Genomic DNA, 24,304 nt, shown 5'->3' on the forward strand with positions numbered 1-24,304 from the left:
TAAGGACAGCCCTATTGGAAAAACTCAAATGTACGAGTGGTTTTCTCATTTCAAAAGAGGTGAAATGTTGATTGATGACAAACTTCATTCTGAACATCCATCAGTTTCCCAAACAGATGAAGAAGTCAACTCATAGGGTATTTGGAGTTCATCCCACCAGGTCAGACTCATGCTTTCTATTTCAGAGTTTTGAAAAGATTGCATAAAAGTGTGTGACAAAAAAGGCCTGATTTGTGGCAGATGGGTAGGGGAATAGACTGGTTTTACCACCACGACATGTGTATGCTCACACAGTCATCTCACTGCATCAATTTTTGGCAAAAAAACAGCATGCTTCTCTTGCCCCATACTCCTGACTCACCTGACCTCACTCTGTGCAACTTGCTTTTTTTCCCATTAATGAAGAGGAACATGAAAGGACAGCAATTTGATGACTAGAAGAGGTGAAGGATAAACGAGCGAGGTGCTATCAGCCATCCAAACAGATGTTTGAAAAATCTTTCCAAGGATGGAATCACAGATTTGATAAACATTAAAATGTATTAAGTGTAATGGAGAGTACTTTGAAGGTGCTAAGGTTGTGTTGTAAAAAAAAAATTAAATACATAGCTGTGAAAAAAATTTCTGGTATAAACCATGTTTTAAAAATGGTTTCTACCCTCTGTATAGACTTCTGGTAGTTAAGGAAGGGATTAGCATACAATTTTAGAGAATGTTTTTATAAGTTAAATTGTGATTCCTAAAATGCTATTTTGAAGTGTCAGCCCATGGTGCTTGGCTCTGTGACCTTATTTGAAAATAGGGCCTTTGAACGTGTCAGTTCTTAAGATAAACGAATGAAGTCATACTCATTTGGGTAGGCTTTATACAAGTAACTCGCAATTTTGTAAAAAATAAAAATAAAAAGAAGAAGAAGAGACAGAGAGACCCAAAGGGAAAATGAGAGGGAAGCTGAGAGAGAGGAGCTAAGTCAAGATTGTTACAAACCACTGTAAGTTCAATCGAGACAAGGAACTATTTTTTCCATGGACCTTCAGAGAGATAGTTCTCTCAATACCATAACTTCATCCACCGAATCCCCAGAACCATCAAACAATTAATGTCTGCTCTTTTAAGCCATCCAATACATGGTACTTTGTTTGGTATCCCTAGGAAACAGCAGGGAAGTTCCTTTTTTGTCTTCAATAATGGATTCAATTAACAGTGTACATAATGGAAAACATTATTGTATTCCAAAAACAGGGTTAGATTTTTTAAAAAGCTCTAAAATTCTGCCTACTTCTAGTTGGCGAATATTAGCCGAGCACAGTAAGTATAATGATGTTTAATTTATGCAGTAGCCATTATTTCCCTAGCCATATTGAATTAAATACCTGAAGTGCCTGAGGGGTTCTCTTCATAGAAAAAGGGGAAGGTTCTCCCTTTCCTCACCCTAGGCTACTTTCAGTTTCACCGCCAACGCTACTCCCTTTCAGTCAAATTACCCCTTTCAGTCAATTCACACTTACTGGAACTCTATGGAAAGCCCTGTGGGCTGCTAAAATGACAAACCAATCCGTCTTAGGGGAAGTAAGGCCCCGGTGCTCCTTAGAGGCAAAGATGGCAAGACTCTGTCTTACGTATTTCAGACTTGTTGTCAGGAGAGACGAGTCCCTGGAAAGGAGATATTTGGTAAAGTTGAAGAAGACCCTCAAGGAGCTGGATTGACACCGTGGCTGCAACAGTGGGCTCAGGCACAGGGATCATTGTGAGGAGGGTGCAGGAGCGCGCAGTGTTTCCTTCCGTTGTGCACGGGATCACTGCAGCTTGGAACTGACTCGGTGGCACCAAACCACAGCGATAATGTAGGACAGAGTCCTCCTTGTACACATCCCAAAGAAAAGTAATCTAACAGAATGTAGACTTCATTGAATAATATCATCAATATCACAGGAAATTAAAATATTTCTGAAGATCATTAAAAATGATTTCAGCAGTACACTGACAGCTTCCAGAAGTTTAAGCCATATTCAGAGGAGATCATTGTACAAGGGGATATCATTGCTGACATTAATGGATCTTGGATCAAAATAGAAAATATCAAAAAGATGTGTATTTGTTTATTGACTCTGCAAAGGCATTCAGCTGTATAGATCATAGCAGACTTGAGAAGAATGGGAAATCCACAACACTTAATTGTGCTCATGCAAAACTTGTGCATGGATCAAAGGGTGGTTGTGTGAACAGAACAGGGAATTCTGCATGGTTTAAAATCAGGAAAGGCATGCATCGGTATTATATTATTTCACCATACTTATTAGATCTCAGAGCTGAGCAGATGATATGAGAAGCTGGACTATATGAAGAAGAAATCAGCATCAGGATTGGAGGGAGGCTCATGAACAACATTAGCTATGCAGATGACACAACCTTGCCTGCAGAGAGCAAGCAGGACTGGAAACACTGGCAGATGAAGATCAAGGATTGCAGCCTTCAGCGTGGATTACTACAACTCAAAATCCTCACTACTGGACAAATAGACAACATTATGATAAACAGAGAAAATATCGAAGTTGTCAAGATTTTCAGTTTGCTTGGATCCACTATCAGTGCTCAGGGAAGCAGCAGACAAAATACATGGCATACTGTGTTGGGTAAATCGCTTTCAAAAGACCTCCAGAAGGGATTGAAGAGGAAGGGTATCGCTTTGAGGACAGGTGTGTTTGAAGCCATGCATTTCCATTTGTGACATGATGTGGGACTTAGACAATGAATACCAAAGGGCACAGTCAAATGACCCAATTAAATGATGGGCACTGGTGAACCATATTTAGAAGTAATAGGGACAGCAGACAACCATCAAATCTGCTCTGGGAGACGTGCAGCCAGATTGCTCCTGAGAAGTGAGGATGACCTGACTTTACTACCTGTACTTTGGAGATGTTTTCAGGAGAACCTAGTCCTGGAAAAGGGCATCATACTTGGGAAAAGGGGGTCAGCTAGAAAGAGGACAACCGTCAAGGAGATGGATTGGCACAGTGGCTGCAATAGTGGGCGCAAGCATAAAAGTTGACAAATTGACAGGAAAATGCTATTTTGTTGTGTTGTTCGTAAGGTTTCTCTGAGTCTGAATGAACTTGAAGGTATTGAGCAATTAAGAGAGGACAAAGTAGAGCTACTCCCATGAAGTTCCTAAGACTAACACTTTACATCAAAAGCCGGTCCCATCTCTCTTTTGAAGTGGGATTGCTGGGTTCCAATACTGACCGTTTTGGGGTCAGCAACCAAGGGCTTTGCCCACGGCAACACTAGTGTTCCTTAACTCCTGCATAATGTAGTCAAAGTATGTGTTAGAAATTCAGCCCTGGTTTCCTGGGTGACGTTAACAATGCCACTACTTAGTATTTCTAGTCACATAGCTACAATTCCATCTAGCTCCTATCTATATATATCTTCATGTTAATAAAACCGACTTGAAATCACTCATGTAACAGGAGTTTAAATGCTCATAATAAGAAGATATACAGAAGCTTCTTGAGACTCAGCAATGACACCGGGCACTTTTTTTCTACCAAGATTTTGGGAAATTGCAATATTCTTTTCAGTTAAATACTGCCAACACAGAATTATTCATATTTTCTAGTAGACCTTATTTGACTGAATTTTGAATTCGGTCTGTTTGAAAAACTGAGGTTTTATTTAGCAGCGATGAGTTTTTCTCTGGGGTGTGTAGAACTATGATGGGCATTTATATTTGAGAGTGTTATTGAAGTTCATTGGTTCTGGTATGACTTCTAAATGATCTATGTAACACATGCCACAAAGTGCTGATTTTTTAACCTTCAAATGGCTTGGTCATGTAATTTAAAGCAGGGGTCTCTAGCTCCTTAAAACTCAAGGTTGCTAAGTTTCTCTGTGATGAGCATTTGCTGAATTTCCTATACTTATGAGAGATTGAAATTCGTAGTCCAGTAGAGGTCAAAGACATTTAATTTCCTCCCATATTTGTATGTGAAGGCTTCAAAAAGCTTTTTGATATAGTTTTTAAATGGAATGGAAAGATTATGATGGATTTTTCCCTAGGAAATTTTAGAAAAATATATTATTTTTTGATATTGGTTTTATTTACCCGTTTCTTTTCTTTTTTAAAAGACAGTATCTTCAAGGGAACATATTCCTTAAATTCTGAATTTTTCATGTTTTAGCTATTTAACCTTGGCCAAATAATTTAGCTGACCTTCAGTTTCTCGTTAGGAAAAAATATGGAAAATATAAAAATAGCTCTGCAGATATTTATGGGATTAAATGAAATATCGTGGATGAAAGTGATTTGTAACCAATACAGCCTGACACAAATGCATGTTACTTTTATATTCTTTGATCACTGATTATTTTGGAGCTGAATTTATATGCTATGACTTCAATGTCAAATAGGTTGGCATTGATTTTTTTGGATCTATTTTATGAGCTTCTTTTTTCTCATCATGCCTTGATTGGCAGGCTGGGTATATTGTGATATTTACTTATATGTGTATATGTTTAAAATGTTAGGTTTAGAGTATAAATAATGTATGTATTGAGTTGTAACTAAGGATACAGAAGTTGTTATTTTATGTCTTTTTTCCCTTCTATAGCTATTAAGAAACTTCCTTTACAGAGGCATTCCATGACATCCTGACCAGGGATATTGCCCATCTCTATCATGAAGAAAAGCAGGAGTGTGATGACAGTGATGGCTGATGATGTAAGTTGAAAAAGTCCGAGTTGCCATATTCCACCTACTTTCTCCTTGTTCATTTTTGTCACCCAATAATTCTAATTCAAACAGCAAGGTTGTTTAACACCACTGCTCCATGACTATGTCTTTCTAAGACCTACACTTTGCCACAACCTGGATCCATCATCACTGCAAGGTAGGTGGCAGGAGTAACTGCATCTTGGATGAGGGTTCTTTTGGCTTGTGTTTTTGTTCCCCAAAATACTGATACACGGTGTATGCCCACATGCTAATTCTTAGGTGTTCTGCTTGCATTAGCACTCCTCTGTGATGTCTTTCTTCCAAGCTTCCCCCCACTTACAGCCCATCTTGGGGAGTCCCTTCCCTGTGCGATATACAGCTGCTCTAGGTCTTCGCTGCTCCAAGTGTGCTCCTCGGGCCAACAGCAATGGCACCCTTGGGTGTTTATTAAAAGTGAAGAGAGCTTGGCCTCCCTCAGCCTCCAGATCAGAATGCATCTTAATGCCAGCCGCAGCTGGCTGGCATATTCATCAGGTTTGAAGAGCTCTGCTCTACATCACCGGGCAAGTCTGTAAACTCACTGTCATCATAGCTCTGGATCAAGAGTGACTGACATTAATGATCTCTAAGCACCAACAACATAAAGCTCCATCCATCCTTCCACTAACTGTTCCTTTGTAATAACCTTGGAGTTACAGTGGAAAGAATATTAATCTCTAAACAATTTTTTAATCTAAGAACATGCAGACGATCTCAAACCATTTCCTTTCCCCAGAGGTTTTTTAGAGACATAAGCGTACTTTGAGTAGCATTCTTAGGAATTAAAAAAAAAAATTGGTTTTCAGAACTAACCGTCAACGGAAACCCTTTCTTGGAATCTCCTTAAACTGATGTGTTGTGTAGTCAGACAGCACCCTGCTGGTGAAAAGAAATGCTTAAAGGAAGCCAATTAATAATAATTTCACTGCAAGCAATTAAGATTTGACAGACAGCTTGAGCTTCTGAGGTTGTTATTAAGTTGAGGGGGAGTAACACTTCAACTGATGGGTAAGAGTTGGATGTTATGAATCGCTCTGCATGGGTTAATGGGTGTATAGAAAACAATTTTAATATTTTCAGTATTTAAACTGATTTCCAAAAAGCTATTCCATTATGTTCTTTCATGACAATGCATTTCATTTTAACTGAGGTTTGCTAAAAAACAAATCTCTTTTCTAAAAGAGTAACTTCATACCTGTAATTTCAAGCATACTGGCAAATCAGTGGGGGAGATATTTTGGTGTGACATTATAATTTTTCAAATAGCAGGTACCAAAAAAGAGTCCACTTAGTTTATCTACTAGTTGTTAGGGAACCCTGGTGGTGTAGTGGTTATGCACTGGGCTTTTAAGCGCACGTCAACTGTTTGAAACCACCAGCCCCTCCAAAGGAGATAATGTTTTCAAGGCACGCAGCAAGACTTAATTGGTCTTTGTTGCTGAATAGTACTCCACCTGTGTACACCACAGGGTATATCCCACACAGCGCATACGCCGTGCTTGGCTGATCCTTATATTTTTTAGTGGATGTTTCCTTCATTTCCACGGTCTGCCTCTCGTGAGGAGTACGGCAATGCACCCTGAGTTGCATATCTCAGTCAATATCCCTGTCGTCACTTCTGAGTAGAGACCTATGAATGGGTCCTCATTGGTCACCGTTGGAGCGACTACCAACCTGTTTCCTACAGGCAGCTCTGGCATTTGACATTTCCACGAGCAAGGGATGCAGGTTCTGTTTTCTTCACAAGCTCGCCAACCTTTTTGTTTTCTCTTTTTGTATCATTGTCATTTTAACAGAGGTAAGGTAGTATTTCACGGTGATTTTGATTTACATCTGCCTTCTGCTGGCAAGTGGGGAAAGCTGAGGCTGTCTTTCCTAGAAGGACTCACAGTCTCAGCAAGGCGAGGGCTCCTATGGGGCAGAAGGGACTGGATGGCAAGGGGCTTGAAGTGGGTTTAACAGTAATTCCCAAGGAGCCCTAGGGGCGCAGTGGGTTACTGTGAGTTGCTCTCAGTGGCTGTTCGCGGCGCTATAGTATTTTCTCAGTTTTGTGCTGGTATGAATATGTCAGCAGAGGTCCATTTGTCATTCCCACTACCAAGAGTCCCAGGAACCATAGTTGCCAAGAAATGTGCCAAGCTGAGTAAGTCTTATGCAAGGGTATTAGACTGGGCTCCTCTGTTCACAGCTGTGTTGTTCATGACCATACAGAGGCATGCAACTGAACATTGAAGTTCAAAACTTGATAAAGTATACTTTTCTTTTTTCTCAACTCTTACTTAACAACAAAAACAAAACACAGGGAAACAAAGCAGTCAGTCGCCCATAATTACCAACACCCTGCTGTCCTTAGAGATTATTTGTAGTTAAAAAAAAAACACGCTGCTTAAAGAACTTCATCCTTTAGCTATTAAAATTTGTTCCCTTATTGAAGAATGACAGCATTGGTGTCCAAAAATATGTTTAATTATAGGATTTCATTTTAGCAAATATTTTAAAAAGAGTGTGAGAAAGGAAGCAAAAATGCAAAATGATCAAGAAAGCAATACTGAAAGACAGAGGAAGACAGAAATAAAAAGCCTTCTATCCCAGATGCTATAAGTGATCAAAAGCATCGCCTGTGCGTAAAGACTGCTAAGAATCGGCAACTGACAAATTTATTCTAAAAGTTGAGAATGAGCTTCCTCTTTTGGCTTCTCTTAAGCTTTTGACGTCAATGTTAGATTGCAGTTGAGCGACAGTGGATGAGGACCGTATGAGAGACAGCATGATCGCATAGTCCCCATTTTCCCCTGCAGCGCATCGTGCACAATCGTTACACTTCATTTCCCTTCTCTTCTTTCTCCTGTGGTGTCTCTAGAATGTGAAGGATTGTTTTGAATGCAGTTTGAGTAAATCCTACAGTTCTTCCAGTAACACACTTGGGATCGACCTCTGGAGAGGTAGGAGGTGCTGCTCAGGGAATTTACAGTTGCCACCGCTGTCCCAGAGACAGGCTGAGAGAGCAAGGACTCCCGAGGGAGACGGCCTTTCCAGGCCAACCACGCTGCCGCTGACCGCGCTGCCAAGCATTGCTATCACAACTGTAAGCCACGAGTGGTGAGTAGTCTCAAACACAAAGGTCAAGCCTAACATTTTATTTTCCAATTACTCTAAATACTATGTCATGCTATTAAAATATGAAATACCTATAGATGAACCCAGCTGTTGTTACTCTGAGAAATTGTTTGTCCCTGGGTAGCAAAAAGAGGCTTTTAAAAAATAATCCAATATTTAAAAGAAAATGTAAATATTTCTAGCACTGAAGATCAGTAGGCCAATATTTTATGTAAAGTCTAATGATAAGGGAAGGAAATACAATTTTCATTAATGTCAAGAGACATCAAAATAACTACTTATCATCTGGCTCTTAAAAAAGAATTACCCAGTATGTTTCAATATTAAAAATATATATAAGGATATCCGTAGAAAGAATATTGATTTTTAGAGACAGGAGATATTATTCTTATTGCTGTATTCTGGTATATATTTGTCCCTAATTTCTTTTTATTATAATTTCACTTTAAGAACCTTATTTTGTGCTTATCTACAAAGTAAAACACTTCCTTGTAAATCGAAAGAAAATACAGCATTGTACCTTGGAATTGCCTGAAATATTTTGTATAATCTATATTTGATGAAGATGCTATTTTAAACTATAACATGTAGTCTTATAACTGTGATTAAAATTCCAACATGATGATACTCCTTCAAATGTTCTTATTAAATTTTTAGTAATTAGCATAGAATTCATTTTTGCATAATTTTTGTGTTTTCTAAGAATGGGTTGTTTACATAGCGTGAGGTTTTTATCATTTAATTGAAAGATATTTCCCTGTGTGTCTCGTAATTTTTAATGATGCTAATGAGGTATTTTAGAAAATCAATTGCTGTGTAAATCATTTATTAAATCAAAAGACTAAACACAATAACTTATTGTAGTACTATCTCAATAAGTCACTGTAATCTGTGCCACATGCTAAGCGTGGCATGCTGATGGATAATCCAACATGGACTCTTTGAGGGATACAAGCTGTCACCTAGTAACGGCATTCAGTGTTAGATCACTGAGACTCCAAGTACCACACTGAGCTGCATAAAATGGTCCACCAAAATGTTCTGTAGGTGACAGGGAAGCACGATAAAGTAGTATGCTAATGCGTTGCAGCAAGAATGGGTTAAAGATTTGAGAAGCAAATTGATTTAGCTGACTTAAAGAGTGGAACACTCAGAGCCAGTCATTCATCGCCACGGATTTGATCATGACTCTAGAAACTCCAATGGGATGGAATAGAATCGTCTTTGCGGGCTTCCTGGGCTGGGCCCTTTCCAGGAACGTTCTGCTGGTTTGTTCTCCTGCAGAGCGACTAGAGGGTTTGCACCGTTGATCATTCAGTTGACAGCCAAGAGCCTAACCATTGAACAAACTCGTTTCCCTTAATATGGGATCTATCCCTATATCTATCTATGTATCTATATGTATCTATCTATGTATCTATCTATGTATCTATCTATGTATCTATGTATCTATCTATCTATCTATCTATCTATCTATCTATCTATCTATCTATCTATCTATCTATCCATCATTTATCTACCCTCTATTATCTATCTTCTATCTTTTGTTTTTTCTGGAGAACCCCCCAGACTGGTACAAGTATGTATATAAAGATGCAGCTTGATGGACCTTTGCAAAGCAGCCATACACACTCAATCAGAACTGGAACGAAGAAACAATACATCACCTACACCTCAGAGAGCCCCTCCAGCTACTGCCTCCTTCCCCCTTTGCCAGAATTGACTTTTGTTTTGTGCTTTCCCTGCGTATGCGAGGGCTGACACAAATGTAGTCTTTTGACTCTAAGATCTTTTCCTCAACCCTAGGATGATGAGGTCTGATTAATGTTTTTCTTCTTAACTGTATACTGCTCATTGCCATTGAAATAGGACTTGCAAATATACTTTAAGGTATAAAAAAGAAAGCGTGCTCCCCCATCGGTCTTTTGCATTTGATTCTACCAGTTATATCAGGGCGTTGCAACACTACGAGATGCTTTTGAAACTCTCAAAAACTTGGTTGGACTTTGGTGATAACCTGTCCAGGATTTCTCTTAGGATTGGTTTAACACAAAGGCACCCGCATCTCTGGGTAGGGCAGGTTTCCATTGATTTTATGTGTTTCCAAAAAGAATACCCCCCTGAGGTCTCACTTTAATGTGAGGAGGCTCTTCTTTTGGGCTCCTCATCTTTGACTTGGAATTCCAGTGACATCAACCTTGACCTTCAAGGCAGTCATATCAATGCTCACATTCTCTCTCATGTTTACAATTGTCCAGGGGATGTTGTTTATAATGTAGTTCTGGTGAGAAAATGCTCCGTAAATTTGACCTGCTATTTCTTTATTGATCTGTCATCTTTTAGGATGTGTTAAAGAGATAGAGATACTCACCCCTCACCCCCACACTTTTTAAGCACTTCAATTTGTTTTCTGAAGAGTTAGTTGAATGAAATTCTGTAGTCTGCTGATTGCAAACATTTGGTAGCCCGTTGTTAAAGGAGTTAGTAGGCTTTTCATTCTACACGTGTTTCAACTGTGCAATAAGTGTCAGTACATTCTTGAAATGAAATTTACACTTGTATTTCTGAAACCTATTTCTGAAACTGGTTTTTGTTTTATGCTCCTGAAGCCCCAGGATTTTCCTTAACCTCTGAGTATTTCAGGCTTAAGTGATAAACTTTTTATTTTTCAGTAGAAAAGATGTGTGGCTCTATGCTTCATTTCCCTTTAAACAAAGAGCATCCACCTATGTAATAGTTGGATCAGATTCCCATTTCAGTTAATCTTTTCTCTTGTACATGTATACTCACAGTAATTTGATCTGAATGACTTTGTTTATTTTGTTATTTTATGAAAAGAAACAACAACAAAGCAAACAAACAACAACAAAAAAACAAAAACCCCAAAGAAGTAAATACTGATAAATCCATGCATACTTTGTGTTCATTTATTGGAAACAGTACTTTTTAATGTGAGCTACATGTTGAACAAATCCTAATAAAAATTTAGCACATCCCCAGTAAGCTATTTTTTAAATATTGGCAAATTGATTCTAAAGTTTATATGAAAAGCAAAAGCTATAGATTAGTCAATACAATAACGAAGAAGAATAGAATCGAAGAAGCACAGTACCCGGTGGCAAGACTCAGGTTAAACTATTCAAGAAAGTATAGTATTAGTAAAAGACGACACATGTAGATTCCGGGCTAGAATACGAAATTCATAAATATATCCACAAAATTAGAGTCTTTGACAAAGGACCTGAGATAATTTAATAGAGAACAAAAACAGCCTTCTCCACCAATGGTTCTGAAGATAACTAAACTCACTTGTAAATCCTAAGAAAGTTAGCTGGATATGATGCGTGTTAGTCTGGGCTGACTAGAGAAACAAATTCATAGAATTTGAATAAGAAAGGGTTTTATATAAAAGAGCAATTGTATATTGAGAAACATCCCAGCCCAGTCCAGAACAAGTTCATAGTCCGATATTAGCCCTTATGTCTGATACCAGTCTATAAACTCCTCTTCAGACTCACGGAACACATGGAACGATGCTAAAGGCAGGAAGATCACAGGCCAGTGGGTGGAAAGTCTGTGGATCCAGTGGTGGTGGAAGCCTCTCAGCAGTGGGGTGTGTCTCCATATGGCTCCTCCAGCCGCAGGCCTCTGGCATCAGTGTAGTTCTATGTGGCTTGTCAACAGGAATGTCTTGCAGAGAGAGAGTGTGTGTCTGGCCTCCAGGGAGCTATTTGTTCTTGTCACACCTCCAAATGAGGTCATCCAGCTGTGACCTGAATGACAGGTAAGCTCCACCCCTTCACTCTTAATCGTCTCAAGTTGACACCAGATTATGTAACTACTACAATATGTATCATAAATTTCCATGTAAAACACACAGACACTAGAAATTCCAGGTGATCTTGGGTTTGACAAGGAATTTTTAGATAAAACTGCTGAAGCACAATTCATGAAAATAATAGAAAGGTAGGCCTTTCTTAAAATTATAAACATCTGCTTTGTGAACAGCAATTATAAGACTAAAAGATAAACCCAAAACCGGGTAAAAAGACTTGCATAGCACATAAAAACTCAGCAATAAGTAAATAAACAACCCAATTAGAAAATGGGCAAAAGATTTAAATAGATGCCTCACTAAAGAAGATATACAGATGGCAAATAGACATAGGAAAAGACACTCAACATCTTTTTTTCATAAGGGAATGTAAAATGAAAACAATGAGATGCTGCTACATACCCATTAGTAGAACGGAAGGCTTTTTGACACACAGATTACTAGACCCCATTCCAAGACTTTCTGGGGGTCTGGTGTTGCGCCAAAAATTAGAACTTTCTTGCTAGAAAGATGGCATCCCTTGGTGATACCAGTGGCACTGGTATCCCATTTTATGGTCTGTTGTGGTGACGGCTGTCATGCACTGCACCATCCATTTAACGATGCCGATTCTGACTCCTTATGAGTTCCCAAGATTGTAAACGTTTATGGAAATAGACAGCCATTCCTTTTTGGTGCGTTTGAACTTCCAACATTTCAATTATTGATTAAGGACTTGACCACCGTGCCATCAGGGCTCCTTCACTGCCCTATCCAGCCTCCCAGGCTGTAAGTCTATTTATGAGAACAGAAGATGTGGTCTTTTCTCCCATTGTTTGAAACTGCCAAACTCCTGTTAGCAGCCAAAGGCTAAACTTTGGTACCACCAATTCTCCCTGTTTAAGAATTACTGGCTTAGATTTTCTCAAGGAAGAAGGAGGTTAAGTAATCTGAGAATAAGGAGTGGGAAAAACTCTCTCACTCTCCTTATTTCAGCCAATGACACCTTTTTTTTTCCAGATCAGAAGTATGCTAGGACCAGGTTTTGTCCCGGGGATTTTTATTTTTTCATATGCCAAGACGATTGACTTGTTCAGGTAGGCACTAGACTACTAACCTGAAGGTTGGTGGTTCAAATACACTACTTGCTCTGTGGGAGAAAAACAGGCTGTCTGTTCCTATAAAGATTTTCAGTCCTGGAAACCCTTTGGAGCACTTCTACTCTGCCTATAGTGTCATTACGAGTCAGAATCAGCAAAATGCAGTGGGTTTTTTCTAGGTTTGGTTTGGACTTGAACTCACAAGGTGTTAGAGGACAGTACTCTTTCGAGAGTGCTTATACTTTATTGATAAAAATACACCTTTTGCTACTCTAGAGGAGCTTTATGGGGCCAGTGGCTAAAGGTGATAGGTGGGGCCCAGGAGCTAGAGGCCTTAGGTGCCCTATAAGGGCAGTTCTAACCTGTCTTATCGGGTTCCTATGAGTCAGATCAACTCCATGGGAAGAGATTTGGTTTTGATTTATTGATTTATTGCCAGTCTATGCCACCAAGGTGCCTTTCATATATATAGGAAGGGGCAAAGAGATAAAGTAGGCAGGGGATCTTGTTTTGTGGTTCCTATGGTGTATTTTTCCTGGCTTGTCCTTTGTTTTTCTCTCAGAGAAGATTATAAATATAAATTTGCTTGTCTCCCACCTCTGAGTGCCCGAGGGGTGTACTTTACGTCTCTGTTTTAGTTGTGAACATGCGGCTCTATTCAGGCTTCTATTAACATAGGTGAAATGTCCCTAATGTTCTCTGTCCCAACCTTTACCTCTGCTGAGGACAGTGGTGTTCATGATTTCCACGCTGTTGGGAAGCTGGAAGCAATTGCCACGATTTTCCTTCTCATGGAGGTGAAATGAATCAGTCTGTGGAGGTGTTACTGCAGAAACATGTAAAGTTCTCCATTGCTCCCAGACTCTCCAAAATGGACAGTTGGATAAGATTCTCAATAAAATGTTTTATTCTGTTGTGCTGCTTCTCAATGACTGATCTGGAAGACCTGTTTCAAAGATGTAAATATCCACAGATGTTGTGGACAAATGCCAGAGATTCAACAAGAGCCAGTGTGAGAGCAGGGGATCGATGACACACATCTGCTCAGCTCTCACCAAGCTGACCACCCACTGACATCCTTTCGCAACAGAGATTGTCCTTGTGATTTGTGCATCAAGCAGTGCAGTCAGAGAGTCACACGGTCTCTGCAGAGTGCTCCACATGAGGTGACAGACAAGGGCCGTTTAAGATCGTGCATCAGCCCTTCTGTACTTCATTGCTGTACATGCTGCAATCATATTTTCATATTTTATGTAACATACATTTAGGATCTAGTCTGTATGATTAAAATAATTATACTATGTTGCAATCAAATATAGACTATATTGTTACTATAACATTATGGAATCCCTACATGGAGCAAAATGTTAATGTACTTGGCAGCTGACTATAATAATGCAGACTCACGTTTACTCCAAGGTGCCTTAGAAGAAAAGTCTGGTGACCTACTTCCCCCTCAAATTGGCTGTGGAACATGCAATGGAGTGCAGGGGTTCTCGGACACACGTGCTCTTGCCTTGAGTCAGAGTTGACTCTGTGGTTACCCATTGATGAAAACGCATTCCATCTCTAAATTTAACTCAATAACAGCCTTGTGAGAGGAACATCATTCTTTAGTGGAAAGCAAAAATAGGTAAGCAAAAATGGCTGCGAACCAAGGGTAGTAGTTGGCGCAATGTTTTCGGCATGAAGAGGAAGGTTTCATTCATATTTGATGATGTACAACGCTTCAGTTCTCACCCCTGCCATTCCTTTTATTATCATCTGGGGAAGATAAGAAAACCTGGGCATCCCATAGTTGGCATGTGTGGGGAAGTTTAAGCCATGCAAACACCTACCCTCTGAGTAACTCTCACCACGGCCATAGAACAAGGCTAGGCCACCCACCTCCTCTAACTCATTCCACTTTAGACAGGCGCTAAGTCCTTCTTAGTTTTTTCCCATTAACTATGTGAGGAAAAATTTTTTTTGTTTCTGTTTTTTTCATAGCCACTAGTGTCTATTTATCATTCCTCCTGGCATCCACAAGTCCCCCTGGAAGGCATGCGCCTCAGGGAATGTCAGGTATCCTAATAACACAGGCTTCTTAAGCTTAGGTGGATAGTGATGTGTTTTTTTTCCTTTAGTCATTTCAGGAAAACGAAAATAATGTGTTAGAGATGGGGGCTAATGAAGAGATAAAGGTAAACAAGACATGCCCACTGCCCTTGAGCAACCATAGGCTAGTAAGTGAGGCAAATGTTTAAAATATTAAGAAATGACACCATAACTAGGATGTGCAAGAACAATGGGATGCAGAGGATGAGTGGTTGGTCCTTTGTGGGCTGGACAATAGGTATGCATGTCATAAAAGCAAGAGAGGAGATTGTATTTTGAAAGAAGAGCATGCGTTTTATTGGGTTGTAGATCAGGGTGTGTGGTTAGACTCAACTGGAAAGGGCCTGGAAGCCTCTGTTGGTGCACTGGACATTGTCCTCGAGGACTTTAAGAAATGTCATGAGAAAGGGACATTTTTATTTTAAGCAAACTTCTTTGCCGGTGGCATAGACTGTAGGTTGGAGATGGGGGCGTTACATGTTGGAAGGCTCCTGCTTTCTCCAGGAGAACAGTGAAGAAGTTCGGGTCAGAACCAGGGCAAGGAGGAGGAGTCAGGGGAGGACAGGTCCTATTGTCTGGGGCTGCAGTGATGAAGATGACCCTGGTGTGATTGTATAGTATGGAGTTGGCGTTGGAGTGGTAGCAGGAGAACCGTAATTGCGATGATCTGCTCTCCAGCAGTGGGGAGTTCAGGGTTTATATGGGCCTAGGACTACCCAGCAAGGGAAGACTCTAGTTTTCCCCGCTTCCCTTGCAGCTGAATAGGATTATGTGACTAGATTAGATCATGTCCTTATAATAAAGGGACCTTCTTCTGCTGCTGCTGCTTCTTCTTTACTGGTGGGATAGATATGCAGTGTGAGCTGTTTTTGTCACCATGAGGCCAAGGTACTTGTAAGTTGTTAACGAGCTGCCCTCCAGTGCCAATGCCTCATTCTTCTTCATATATGCAAGCTTCTTAGATTATTTTCTCAGCATGCACACTGAATAACTTACATGATCACTTGATTTTAAACTACGTACTATCACCTTGCTCTGTTAAGACAACCGACTCTTGGTCTATGCACACATGGGTTACACCTCCACATAAAAGGAAGAGAAAGATCCCACCATTGGGCCCAGAGCACTATCACGATAGACGGATCAATACTCCAGTTGCCGAGGCTTTCGTTCCCGTGGATCCAGTCCACGCCCGCGGGTGTGCCAGTCAAAGCTCTGGGGAGGTGTTGCGAGGTCCTCTTTAGAAAGTCATGAAGCAAAGAGGCCACTTGGAGAATTAAGGCAGCCCGTCCCAGGTCCGATAGTTTCTATCGCCTCATATGCATGTCAGATTGCATCCTTTCACTATATTTATTCCATTTATAACCTGAGCAAATAAACTGCAGAGGTCTGATTATATGAAGAAGGCTGCGTCAGGACTGTAGGAAGGCTCATTAACAACGTGTGGTATAAAGGCAACACACTTTGCTCGTTGAAGCACAAAGGACTCAAATCACTTAGTAATGAAAATTAAAGGCTACAGTCATAAGTTTGGATTACAAATCAATGTAGAAAACCCCCCAAGTTTTCACTGCAGGACCATTAGGCAATATCCTGATAAATAGAGAAAGGAGAGATTGCCAAGAATTCCATTTTACTTGGATCCACAATCGGCATATTTGAAAAAAAATAGTCGAGAAGCCAAACAGCAGATTGTATTGGGCAAATTTGCTTCACAGACCTCTTTTAAAGTGTTAAAAAAAAAAGATGCCACTTCCAGGACTAAGGGGAACTTGACAGAGTCATGATATTTTCAGTGGCCCCATATACAAGGGAAAGTTGGACAATGAATTAACACCGACAGAGAATTGATGCATTTGAAGTATGGTGTTGGTAAATAATATTTAAAGTATTGTGGACAGTCAGAAGAACAAACAAATCTACCTGGGGTGAAGTACAACCAATATGCTCTTTACTAAAAAGGATGGCACGACTTCTCACATACCTCAGAGAGACCGGTCCCCAGGGAAAGACATCATGGGTGGCACAGTAGAGGATAGAAGAGGAAGAGGAAGAGGAAGAGGAAGAAGAAGAAGAAGAAGAAGAAGAAGAAGAAGAAGAAGAAGAAGAAGAAGAAGAAGAAGAAGAAAGACCTAAATGAGATGGGTTGACACAGTGGCGGCAGCAGCAGTCTCCAGTGTAGCAATAATTGAGAGGATGGCTCGGTTGCAGGCAAAGTTTCCTTCTGTCCTGAACTGAGTCACTACGAGCAGGGACTGACTGACAGCACACAACACCAATCCTATCGGAGGTACTTACTCCTGGGACATGAAATAAACTGGTTAATCAATTGATGCAGGCATCGATCTGTTCATTGAAGTATAGAAAACTGTGCTCTTAGTATCTTGGACTTGACTCTAAATTATGATGAGCTTATAGACAACAGAAAGAAGCATTTGCCACCCTGTGCTATCTCCGTCAACTTTGATGTATTTGAGTCCATCGCTGGGACAATTTTGTCCATCCGTCCCATTGAAGCTTTTCCTCGTTTGTGCTGATCCTTGGCTAAACATGATGTCCTCTAGTGATTGGAATAAAAGTACAGACTGAACTAAGTATGATGAGGGAAACTAACCTAAGGGTATACACACACACACACACACACACACACACAGAAGTAAAGATGTTCTGGACCTGAAAACAAAAATATTGTAAAAATAAAATTGCTATGAGAGGAACAGATGTGGAGCACAAACTTTGCCGAGAGAAATAAAGAAAACTCGTGCACACACTCACACACTAGCGCTTTGCAGTTGAGTTTCTCAGCGTTTGGGTTGCGCCTCCAGTTCATTGAAGAAGCGCCATCAGAGCTAGGATACACTAGGTATCCGCTCACCTGCAGCAGCAAAGGAAGACAGAGTCAGGGATTGGAGGAGGAAGCGCTCCTACCATACACATATGTCCTCTGTGTCGTAAGACTAACAGGATTGGATGGCGCTTGCTTGGTTACCATTGGGGAAGAGTTTGAGAGAAAATTATGTAGAAATCCTTGACAGAAAGGGAAGAAGACAGTATAATTTCAAACTCTAAATGGCATCAGGAATCTTAGGAGTCATCAAGGCTTCCCAAACACTAAGACTTCTGCCTTGACCCTTGAGGTAATCATTTCATTTAAAACTCAAACCAGAACTTGCCCCCAGAAGTCTGCTTTGAACCTTACAAGCAGTTAACACTTTGCTCTGTCAGGGTTTACCTGTGTGGGGTCAAATTGATAAGTGGCATCTTGACAGGTTAGATAAGAAGCCTTGGTTTTAACGATTTACATTAATGGTAGTGAACTAAACAGAAGAGGAAATTATAAATTGTTTACCATCATTGTTTTCCCTTCGCCATTTATGGGACCAAACCTTTTAAAAAGCAAACGTACATATCCTAAAATATTTTTTATAATCTAAGAAGATGTTGGTACATTTTTCCAAATATTATAGAACATACTTGCTTGTAATCATGTATATGTATTTCAAACTTTTAATGTATTACTACTAAAGTTTTAATTTTCTATAAGATCTCAATAACAAAAGGAAAAATAAGTATGTAATTGAGTTGAATTCTGATTAATAATGACCCCACAGGACAAAGTATAAATCCCACACATAGGGTTTGTAAGTCTGTAAATCTTCATTGAAGCAAACACCACATCCTTTTCTGTGGAGTCACTGATTGGTTTGGACTACAGATCTTTCTGTTAGCAGATGAATGCTTAATGTCTAAGCTTCCAGAGCCCCATAAAATCTCGATAGATTGGTTAAACGTAGTGGTTGATTTATTGTTAGATAAATCTAGTTGCTCATCTGCCCAATTTGCTTTCATTGAAAGAGCATCTTGTGAGAGTTTTAATTCAGGTTCTCATTATATTGATATCACCAGGACACAAGATTTTGTTAAAATCAGTCATATTCTTACCAATTGCATTAGTGTTATAACAAATGGAAGCATTATCAAGGCTAAAATTATTACAAAATATCAGTTGTAATAAACATCCCAACAAAATATTGATGTGGATTGGCTTATCTGTGTTGCACCCCCCACACGCCATGGTCTTTCTACTGATGTCTGGGGTCATTATTGAACATTCTTTGGGTCAGAATGCAAGTTCTATCCAATTTTGGTGCCCTAGAAAGCTATTTATAAAAAGAATTATTATTTTTCCAAGCAACTTGCCATTTTTTTCTCTTTCTCTTGCAGTAACATCAAGTTACCTTTAATCAGCAAGTACAGGAAAAGATAACTTTTGCTGATTATGGCCCTTTCGTTAGTCAAATTTGGCTGGTCTTCTGACTTCTAAATCTGTGCTATTTTTCTCTCCAGGGATTTACTAATTTTTTTGGCAATGACAAATGTCCAAAGGGGTATTGTCATGGAGTATTTATTACTTGAATACAAGTTGACTCCACATGTTTAGAAGAAAGTCTTCCATTCCCCAGAAGAGTAGCTGTAAGTTGCCTCTTGAAAGGCCTGCCATTCAAATCCACCGATGGCTTCAAGGAGACAAGACCTGACCATTGGCTCTCATAAAAATTACAGCCTACGCAAGTCTATGAGGTAGTTCTACTCCATCCTATAAAGTTGCTGTGAGCGGATATCTATTTAATGATAGCCACCTCAGTTGATTTCGAGTAATGTTGGAAAAACCTTGGCAGATTGATCAAATGAACAAATAATAAATCCAGGATAATTTCCTTGTTGATAGGTCTTTCATCCAGTTGATCAATTTATTCCTCATATATTTATTGTCACATAAATTTCCAAATTGAGAATATAGAATCTTATTTAGGTGAAAGAAAAATGATGAGTGTGGAAATTTTTGAGCAACTGGAATTATCTGTCAAGTTCAAGAGAAAAAAAATACGTGTAGAGAAACCAAATTTTTAGTCATTGGAAAACTAAATCATAGTTAATTTTGTTTTTGTTTTTTAACTAGTGGAGAAATGGAATCCTTAAATGGGTAAAGGAGGAACGTCGAGGGGAGGCTGAAAAGGAAGAACACTTGAAGGAAAGAGAATGTACTGTCCTGGTAAATCTGAGACCAGGAGGTCTGAGTCAGGAAGCCTGGAACAATTGTTCCTCCTGCTGCCGGAAAACCAAGTAAAACAAGAGCAGGAAGCTTGTCCTGGAGATGGCAGTTTGAAAGCTACGTGTGACACTTTAAACCCTGTTTTGAATTCTTGTTGGCCTTGTAGTCCTGGTTCAGGATAGAAGACACTCTTACCAGGGGATATATTAAGAGTATCATGAATTTGAAGACATAGGTGCCGCCTGATGACCTTGGCCCCTTACTTCAGTTGATTCTGACATAGTGACTTGGTAGGACAGAGTAGAATTCCATCTTTGGGTTTCAGAGGCTGTAAATACTTAGGGAAGAAGAAAGGGTCATCTTTCTACCTTAGAGTGGCTGGTGGAATTGAACTGCTGATCTTGAGGTTAGCAGCCCAACACATAACCCACTGTGCCCCCAGGACGTTTTATGACCACATATACTACTCAAAAACCTGCTCATTGGGAGTCTTTCCCCTAAGTACTCTCTCCATAATGCAATATCAACCTTTTGTTTGTTTGTTTTTATCTTGCAGTCATGCACTAAACTGATGCACCCATGAAGCATACTTGGATTGTTTTCTGCTTCATCAACAGGTCACAGGCAATACTCTGAGAGTTCAAAATGATGAACTGAGGAAGAGACATTGGTTCCACAGTGAGAAATGACACAAAGATTTTCAGCATATACTTGTGTCCCTTTCTTACACCATCTGGACCTTTTATAATTTTATCCCGAATCAAACATTTCCCTTATGTTAGATTGCTACTGTAGTCACTTGATCTTCTGTCTCTTTGAGTTTGTCCGTATGAAGAGTGATCTCATAAATGTTTAATAACCACATCTTTGAAACATACAACTAGTTTGTAACATTTGACAAATTCTGTTGTGTATATAATCCCACTATAACCAATTACAAACTGCCAGAGGGGCTGGTAAAGAGATGTGTTTGCATGTCCTCCTTCTAGTGCCTCTGATAGATGGTCACTTCGGACTGCATGGTCCCCTCCTTGTCAGTTGTCAATCCATAGGCCACTAAGTTGCAAATACTCCTTTCTCATTATAACCCTTGGTTATTTTGTTTTTATCTCCCTCCCCCACCCCTCCTTTCTGCCACAAGTATTCAACAACGAGATGGACTGACACAGTGGCTGCAACAATGGGCACAAGCATTAAGAACAACTGTCAGGGTCAGGCAGGACTGGTAATATGCCATTCTGGTGTGCATGGGGTCCTTAGGACTTGGGACCAGCTCAGTGGCACTAACAAGAACATCAACACTGGTTTTGAATGATTGAGGTCTCAGAGAGATCATGAGATTATCCATACTTTGATCCATTGTTCTGCTAATATCTCTATAAGAGAGTGTGATATTTTACAAAAGATGACAGAACAAAGGAAAAGAAAATAGATGATAAAAAACTAATGTACAAAATTAAGTTAGGTTTGATTTCTATTTTTGAATTTGGGAATTTTTATGTTCCGTTGATTCCTCCCTTCCATGCTGTTCTTGACTCCCTGAATCTCTGAGAACATGGCAGAATGAGTAGTCCATGCTACATAAATAATGGAAAACTAGTCCCCCGTGCTAAAGTGCTCTGAAAACTGTAAACCAGTGGTTCTCAACTTTCCTAATGCCGTGACTCTAATACAGTCCCTCATGTTGTGGTGACCCCCTTCCCCCCCCACCCCGACCATAGCATTATTTTTGTTGCTACTGTTACGAATCGGGCGACCCCAAAGGAGTTGTGACCCACAGGCTGAGAACTGCTGCAAACCATCCACTTAGGAGGCATGTTGTTACATTACACTGACTGTTAGTATCTCTCCAAAGTCCCCACTCACCCTTGTATCCCATGATCCTCCCCCATTGTCTGGGCTGAGCTTTTTCTCTCATGTGCTCCAGAATGACCTTCCCTTTATCATTTTTTTCTGGTTGTTAAAATCCAACCCCTATTTCTAAATTTGACTTGAATCCCATTGCGTGAGCACAAATCTCAATAATGCACAGTTTGGCAGGGGTGAATGAATCTGTGTGCTGAGAAGACGGCAGGACCGTGTGCGCTTCCCTCTCATCCACTGAGATTGTGCTTTCCTTAGGGACCTCTTTCATCATGGCTGTGCTCTCTCCATGTCAGGCCTAAACCAGAGGGTCAGCATCACCGGAGATGTTATGATAAATGTACACTATTTGGCTCCACCCCAGCCCAGTGGTTGTTAGCAGCACCCACTGAGTTAGGCCAGACTCAAGACAACACAATGCCAAACAGGATGAAAAACCGGGTGGTCCTTTGCCTTTACACAGTGATTGGTTGCACATCATCCTGTTTTGATCCACTGGGGTTTCGCTGGCTGATTTTTGGAAGTGGATGCCCAGGCCTTTCTTCATAGTCTAAATCTGGTCAGCATCCGAGAAAAACGCAAGCCTCCACTGACAGCCAGCCAGATGGGGACTGCTCGTGAAGGGCACTGGGCAGTTTTCCACTGTGAAAGATGGAAGAGATCCTACTGCAGTCTCTCCCCAGGCCTATGCAGTCAGAAATCTTAGTGGTAGAACCAAGCCACTTTTAATAAGCCTTCTCAGGGATTCCGTACTCTTCCGAAGTTGAAGAATCACTGCCTGAGCAGGCAGAGCTCTTGGTAACCACTATGGGTACCAGGAGACCTCAGGGATGCTCCGCAAGTTAGCATTTCTGGCCAAACAAGTCCTAATTGCCATATCACAGTTGGTGCATTAAAATATACTTTACTAACAGCTTGCCCATAATAAAATGAAAATGAATTCCCAGAGTAATGCATAATTAGATACAATGACTCATTAGATATAAAAATATATTGTAACAGAGTGACTAAAAGCCCTAGTTTTATAGTCAGACCAAAGAGAATTTGAATCCATTTAGTCACTTAATCATCTTGATATTAAGGTTGTACATATGTTAAAAAGTGATGATAATTGTACCTAACTATTAAGACGATGGTGAAAATTAAAGGACATGATAAAAGTAAATTGCTTGACCCAGAAGAGGTGTACAATACATAGCAATAAATTGTAATTTAGCAAAATCATCTTAAATCCCAATTCTGCATCTGCACTGGGTCTCAAGGATTAGCTCCCAGACCACATTCACAAGCTTGAGGTATTTTTCATTCTTGGATTCAGAAACAACTCTAAGTATTTTTGGGCTTCTAACTGTCTAGAAAAGACATATGCAGGATTACTCCCTTTGCAATCTTATTTCCATATTCTGGTTTTTCATTTCAAATTTAGGCTGTTGTTTTTGTGAAGCGTCAGGGCCAACCCTGACATTCACAGAGCCTGGAGAAAGAATACAAATTAGAAGCAGGTACCATATGCTTATAATTGATAGAGCAAGACAAACAGTGTTTTATCCTCAGTGTTAGGCAGAATAATGCTTCCTGCCCCACATTTATTTTTGTCCAAATTCCTGGAACCTGTAAATATGTTAATTTACATAGCAAATGGGACCTTGTAGATGTGACTAAATTAGCATATGGAGGTGGAGATGTTATTGGATACTATGGGTGGGCCTAATGCACCCAGTGGAGTTATTTTGAGAAGGTTACAGGACAGATAGAGTAGCAACTGTGAAGACGAAAGCAGATTGGAGAGATGGGGGCCAGGAGCCAAGGAAGATTTGGGAAACCAAGCTGAGGCAGCTTCTTGAAGCTGGCAAAGGCAACCACACAGCAACTCTGCAGGGGTCCAGAGCCCGGTGAATCTGTGGTGGGTATCTGTGGTGAAGCAAAATTCCTTACTTATGGCTCGGCTTTGTGCTTTTCCAACTTCCAGCAAATGATTTGTGCTGATGTCCTGCGGCGCCTTGGGATCTGAAGAATTTACGAGAAAGTCTCCTCCTCCTTTTTGGTTTTCTAACTCAGTCCAGGTCTTTTCGCATCTCATTCAAATACGTTAGTTTGTCTCCTTGAGCTGTCCTTTGAAATGTTCTGTTCAGGTCGTCTACTCTTTCATTCACTCTACTTGCTTTGGCTACTCTATGATTTATTCAATATTTGACCATTAGATTGCAGGCTAATGTATTTGTGTTGTTTTAATCCATTCAGAATGTATTCATTTTCTATACCAGTAGTAGGAAACTACTATACCTTTCTACCTCCCAAAGAAGCAAATATGGGTTAAATATGTAAATCTGTGTTATTATAAGACTAAAAGTTGACAGAATATCAGTGGATGACCATGCTTAATTATTTTGACTATTTTGTGAATGATCCATAGTATTTAGATGGATAATAGACTAAAATTTAATTAATTAAATTTATTCCATAGCATTTCCTTTTCTTTTAAAAAATTAATAGATCATTTTATT

The 24,304-nt window shown here is 39.9% G+C and overlaps 1 protein-coding gene across 1 annotated transcript in view; it reads left to right on the forward strand.

Annotated features, from left to right (window-relative positions):
• Window positions 1-4,681: 4,681 nt before the first annotated feature.
• PDE4B (phosphodiesterase 4B) overlaps window positions 4,682-24,304 on the forward strand; it is a 549,688-nt gene continuing 530,065 nt past the window's right edge. The window contains exons 1-2 of the mRNA XM_075557209.1: window positions 4,682-4,723; window positions 7,617-7,855. Of these exons, the coding sequence (XP_075413324.1) occupies window positions 4,682-4,723; window positions 7,617-7,855 (281 nt within the window). The remainder of the gene's footprint in view (window positions 4,724-7,616; window positions 7,856-24,304) is intronic.

Source organism: Tenrec ecaudatus, chromosome 1, assembly GCF_050624435.1.
Source record: "Tenrec ecaudatus isolate mTenEca1 chromosome 1, mTenEca1.hap1, whole genome shotgun sequence".
Lineage (NCBI taxonomy): Eukaryota > Metazoa > Chordata > Mammalia > Afrosoricida > Tenrecidae > Tenrec > Tenrec ecaudatus.